Source organism: Rhincodon typus, unplaced genomic scaffold (assembly GCF_021869965.1).
Source record: "Rhincodon typus isolate 14 unplaced genomic scaffold, sRhiTyp1.1 hic_rhity00003490, whole genome shotgun sequence".
In the NCBI taxonomy this organism is placed as follows: domain Eukaryota; kingdom Metazoa; phylum Chordata; class Chondrichthyes; order Orectolobiformes; family Rhincodontidae; genus Rhincodon; species Rhincodon typus.
In genome coordinates, this window is record NW_025969128.1 from 1,426 (window position 1) to 7,303 (window position 5,878).

At 57.3% G+C, this 5,878-nt stretch overlaps 1 protein-coding gene across 1 annotated transcript in view; it reads right to left on the reverse strand.

Moving 5' to 3' along the window:
- Window positions 1-5,878, reverse strand: part of LOC125481776 (thrombospondin type-1 domain-containing protein 4-like) — a gene marked incomplete at its 3' end in the record, with an annotated part of 11,151 nt that overhangs the window by 1,336 nt on the left and 3,937 nt on the right. The window contains exons 6-11 of the mRNA XM_048593682.1: window positions 5,331-5,436; window positions 4,685-4,918; window positions 4,032-4,161; window positions 3,152-3,356; window positions 2,388-2,561; window positions 588-761 (exon numbers count right to left, since the gene is read on the reverse strand). Of these exons, the coding sequence (XP_048449639.1) occupies window positions 588-761; window positions 2,388-2,561; window positions 3,152-3,356; window positions 4,032-4,161; window positions 4,685-4,918; window positions 5,331-5,436 (1,023 nt within the window). The remainder of the gene's footprint in view (window positions 1-587; window positions 762-2,387; window positions 2,562-3,151; window positions 3,357-4,031; window positions 4,162-4,684; window positions 4,919-5,330; window positions 5,437-5,878) is intronic.

The following is a 5,878-nucleotide window of genomic DNA, read 5'->3' on the forward strand; positions in this document are numbered from 1 at the left end:
GGGGGGGGCACTCTTTTCCCTGAGAGGGTTCCTACTAATGCACCGTGTTGACTGTTTCCTCCCCTTGCGGGGACACCCTCCCCTGTTCTCCCTGGGCTCTCCCACCCTCTCTCCTTGTGTTCCCCACCTCGGGCTCTCGCTCCCTCCCCCTTTCCCCCGCTCCCCGGGCTCTCCCTCCCTCCCTGTTTCCCCCGGCTCCCCCTACCCCCTCCCTCCGCCCCCTCCAGCCCCCTACACCCCCCTCCCTATCTCTGTCACCTCATTCAATGTTCTAGCCCCAACAGCTTCCTGTGGTGGAGAATTCCACAGGCTCCCTCACTCTCTGGGCGAAAACGTTTCTCCTCATCTCAGCCCCAGCCCATCTCCTTTAGACTGTCATCACCACCCCACCCCATTTTGCCCCGGCCGGTTCTGATCTCTCACCTAACCCCCCATCCCCGGGTCACTGAGAACATCCTTCCTGCAATGACGCTGTCTAGTCCCTGTTGGAATGTTGTAGGTTCCTACGGGATCCCACCATTCCTCCCCCCTAAACCCCAGTGAATACCGTCCTAACCAATCCATGCCCCTTGCCCCGAGGCACTCACCTGCTTCCAGGGACTGGCGTACCACTGGACCTGCCGGGGGCAGTGTGGCCGGGTACACGCCCTGCTGTCAGGGGGTCTTGGACCCTCGCAGCTCCCCGCTGAGTGCTCCCCAATGTCGTTGTTCAAACAGACAACAGACCTCTTCTGTATCCCGAGACCGCAGTCCACTGAGCACTGTAACACAGCATAGCCAAGGCATGGGGGGAGAGAGAGAGAGCCCGGCAGGGAAACGGGGAGGGGGTTGGGAGAGCCGGGGGAAACAGGGAGGGGGTTGGGAGAGCCGGGGGAAACAGGGAGGGAGGGAGAGCCCGGGGAGCGGGGGAAAGGGGGAGGGAGCGAGAGCCCGAGGTGGGGAACACAAGGAGAGAGGGTGGGAGAGCCCAGGGAGAACAGGGGAGGGTGTCCCCGCAAGGGGAGGAAACAGTCAACACGGTGCATTAGTAGGAACCCTCTCAGGGAAAAGAGTGCCCCCCCCATCCCACTGGGACAAACCATTCCTCCCCGCCGATCGTCAACCCCAGCCCCATGGGAGAATCACCCAGCCTCATTTGCCCCCTCCCCCCCACAACACACACACGCTCACAGACACACAGGGGACCCTCCATCTCCCAACGACATGCTCCTCAACCCTGACAATGACATCTTCCCGAACACACACCCCCACCCATCAAACCCCTGGGAGACCTCATCCCAGCAGATTCTATCACTCCCTCAACCTCCGACACCCCATACATCTCCACTCCTCTTCCCCTCCCTCCATTTCCTCCCAACCCTTCCCTTGTCCCCAATCCTGACCCTAATGCCCAACCACCCGCCAATGGGAAATAGAGATCCTCCTCTCCATCTACCACAGACGTTCCTCGACCTTGGGAGATCATCCCCTCTGTACCCTGCAGGGGGTGCAGTTTCCAAACCCCCATCCGTGAACCCCATCACCAGCCTTTCCACTAGACCCCTGCGCAGGAGGACCCAAGCCCCTGGGTGACTCTTCTCTCATTTCTCCAGGAGTGAGGCCTTCCTTCCCCTTCCTCCTTGGGGAGCTACTGCCAGCCATCTCAGCTCACCCCCCACCTCCAAGATGGGGAGATTCATGTCCCTCCTCATCAGGTCAACAATCAACAGCTCAACATCCACCTCACAGGGAAACATGGCAGGGAGGTTAGCCTCAGGAATACCAAGACCAGGACTCAATTTTCCCAGGGACACAGGTTCAACCCCCTTCACGGCCCCTGGCCGAAGTTAAATTCAATCCTGAAAATCTGGAATTGGAAACGAGCTCAATCGGGGACGTAGCTGGCTGGGCCCAGCATTTATTGCCCGTCTCTAATTGCCCCCCTTGAGAAGGTGGGGGTGAGCTGCCTTCTCGAACCGCTGCAGTCCACCTGCTGTGGGTTGACCCGCAATGCCCCTTAGGGAGGGAATTCCGGGATTTTGACCCTGAAGGAACGGGGACATATTTCCAAGTCGGGATGGTGAGGGGAACTTGGAGGGGGGGGGGGGCATTCCCATTGATCTGCTGCCCCTTGTCCTTCTGGATAGAGGTGACCGTGGGTTTGGAAGGTGCTGCCTGAGGATCTTTGGTGAATTTCTGCATCTTGTAGACGGGGTGTTTGCGGATGTGGTGCCAATCCAAGCGGGGGCTGCTTTTTCCTGGATGGTGTCGAGTTTCCAGTATGTTCAGTAAAACTAAGGGGCATCGGTGTGAAGATCTGACAAAGTGACTGTGGAATGAGTGCACCCAGCCAACTAGCCCCCTACACCCCCATCTCCTGGTGCCCGCTCCTCCAGCCCCCAGCTTACCTTGCTGCTCCAGTCTGTGTAGAACCAGCTGGTCACGCAGGGGCCCATGTCACAGGCCTCACTGTCGGTGGGTTTCTGTTTGGCGCTGCATTCTCCCTCGCCGACCACGTTGCCCTGGTTGCTGACACAGCGGATGCTTCTCTTCCTCTGTCCCACTCCGCACGGCACAGAACACTGTGGGCACGGACAGACTGGCATGAGGAGGGGGCAGGCAGGCTGGGAAGGAGCCCGAGGTCCATACCTTGCCCTTCAGAGGGGATTTGGTGGAAGAGGGGGTGCGTGATTGGCCCCAGTGACAGGGGAAAGACATGCAGGGCAGGGAGACCTCAGGGTGCTCCTTGCAAGACTCGAGGATCCCCACACCACATGGAGTTGCCGTGGTGGTGGTGGGGGGGGGAGGCGGGAGGCAGGGGAGCAGGGGTGAGGAGATGGGGATGGGGAACTCAATCCCGCAGTGAGTGGGAGAGAAGGTGGGGGGACCATGTGGATCAAACAGGATGTTTGATTGAGCACCTGAAGGGATGTAGAGTGGAGGGCTTAGGCACCTCCCCAGGCAACTTGAAGGCACGATCCCCAGTGCCGGAGCAATGGGAATCGGGAGCTGCTCGAGAGGCCGGGATTGGAGGAGTGCAGAGATGTTGGAGGAAGTGACAGAGATAGGGAGGGGGTGCAGGGGGCCGGAGGAGATGGCGGAGATAGGGAGGGGGTGAGGATAGGGAATGGTACACCGGGGGAACCAATCCCATGTCTGCTGCTGTAATTACCGATTCCCAGTCTGTTTGGATCTGCCAGTGGGTACATGGTCGGGTCTCACACGGTTGGGTGGTGTTTGGTTTCTCCAGGTGGGCACAGTGACGTGGGTGAACTGCCACCGTGCGGTTGGCATACGCCTGTCGACACAGAACCTGTCGATGGTAAATTCCCCGTCCACAGCTCTTACTGCACTGAGACCAGGCCCCAACACTCCAACTGGAAAACAGGGATAGGCAGTCAGACACTCTGTTATTCCACATATATACCCCCAAATCCTTGATCAGATTCCAGTCTGTAACTCCCTCCCGGGGTATCTGTTATTCTGTATTTAAACCACCCCGAACCCCTCGATTAGATTCCAGTCTGTAACTCCCTCCCCAGGTATCTGTTATTCTACATAGATACCCCCTGAACCCCTCGATCAGATTCCAGTCTGTAACTCCCTCCTGGGGTATCTGTTATTCTGTATATAAACCACCACGAACCCTTCAGTTAGATTCCAGTCTGTAACTCACTCCCTGGGTGTTAAGTATTTAGTTGAATGGAGCACTGCTGTGTTGCAGTGGGTAGCACAGGAGGGCAGGTTTGCCGCTCACAGTTGAGTCCGGGATCCCTTCCCAGGTTGGTGCTGTTGACATTCTGACCGATTTCCTATTGAGCATCTGATTATACACCAGCCCCGAGACCCAGGCTGGGTGGCTTGGTATAAACACCTACAGTCATTGGTCTCTCCGGGAGGTCTGGCAAGGGAGCCCAGCTCAGACGATGCGTTGGGCCTATGGTGTGAGAGACAGAGCGCGAGAGAGAGAGAGAGCGCGCGCCTTTGGCAGCCGGTAGGATGTTCAAGGTGGGGGGCTCAAGGTGACCTCAAAACGGCTTGCGAATACTTACAAAGCAGGACAGGGCTGGGTGTTACAGGACTGAGCCACGATTGCTGGTTTGGATGCTGGGTCACAAAGAGCTTCCGACACTAACTCCTGGGTGTCCTGGGACAGGCAGCGGAAGATGGGGTACTGGAACCCTACAGACACAGAGTGAGAGTGAGAGAGAGAGAGGGGTTTTGTATTCAATTGCCTACAACTCCATCCCAATACTCTAAGGATCTACCTGCACTATACCCCCACTTCTCACCATGGGGATGCCCCCGTGTTAGCCATTCCCGACTCCACCATCATTTCCCCACCACCTGACAGGAAGGCGTTCCACAGATCCCATTCAAGACCCTGCCCGAATAAGGGAGGCACATTTCCGGCTCACACTTGTTAGGACACCACAGTAAGAGTGCCAGATTTCAGAAAATTGCAGCGACGCACACTCCTTGGGAAAAGAGGAGGGGTGCCCATTAATCAGCAAGTCATCACTTCCCCCATAAAGACGCCAAGGCCCAATCCATGTCAGCTTGGCAGCCCATCAGCACTATTTTCTTCTCCAGTTATGCTTGGCACTCTTGCCAGGTGTCCTGATGACAAACATCTTAAAGAAAGTACCTCGCTCTCCAGCAATAACCCCATAGCCTCCCAAAAACCCTGTTCCCCCACACACACCTTTCCCACAGGAGACAGAACACTCGGTCAGGCTCTGGGACGTCCAGCGGTACACTGGTGGAGCCAGTGCGGGATCCTCCTGTGCGTCGGTTTGGTAGACCTGTAGGCGGCGGTCGCGTTGGCCGCTGCGGACCCTGGGTGGGGTGGGGATGGCACGGTGCGAACCGCGGTGACTAACAGCTGGGTGACTTGCCAATGCTGACACATCCCTCAGGTCTCCGGTACCCTGGGATCCTTGGGAGGGGGAGGTGTTGTCGTGGGGGGAAGGAGTGGGAGGAGGACAGGGAGTGGTGGGAAGCAGAACCAAGTCAAACAGTGACCAACGGGTAATGAGAGACAACAGAGTAACCACAAGGCAACCCAAGCCAGCTTCCATCTGTCACACACTCATCATCATGTGGTGCTCACTCGGCGCCGACCCTCCGACAGCGCAGCGCTCCCTCGGCGCCAACCCTCCGACAGCGCAGCGCTCCCTCGGCGCCAACCCTCCGACAGCGCAGCGTGCGAACTGAGCTCCAGTTTGGGTGGGGCTCGGGCACATTATTGCAGAGTTAAGGTGAGGACAGAGCGTGCACGCAGATACAGCTGAGCGCTAACACATACACCTCCCCGATGATATCATGTGTCATTATGTGCTGTTCCTTACTGTGAGTCTGGCTGGGAGGGTCAGGGTTTGGCTGGGGAGGAGCAGGCTTCGCCCCAGGGAGAACAAATTGATAGTGAATTCCGGGATTATCCTGCTGGAAAATCATCTGAAAGAAAAAACATTCACAATAATTTGTGGAAGTAAATCTCCCTCTACACTGTCCCCCAGGATAGGGACAGCACGGGGTTAGATACAGAGTAAAGCTCCCTCTACCCTGTCCCCCATCTCCTGAAACCAAGCCCCCTCCCAAGTCTCCAACCTGTGAGTCCCTACAATTTGAGTCTCGGTGAGGGGTGATGGAGGTCAGTGTGGGAGATACCTGAGAGAACAGCCTTTGTCGGTGGGGGAGGTGTGTGTCGGGGGGGAGGTTTATTGTAGGGTAAGGTGGAGTGTTGTGTGAGAGAGTGCGCGCGAGAGGAGAGGGTGTGTGTGTGTGTGTGTGTGTGTGTGTGTGTGTGTGTGTGTGTGTGTGTGTGTGTGTGTGTGTGTGTGTGTGAGTGAGTGAGAGTGAGAGTGAGTGAGTGAGAGTGAGAGAGAGTGAGAGTGAG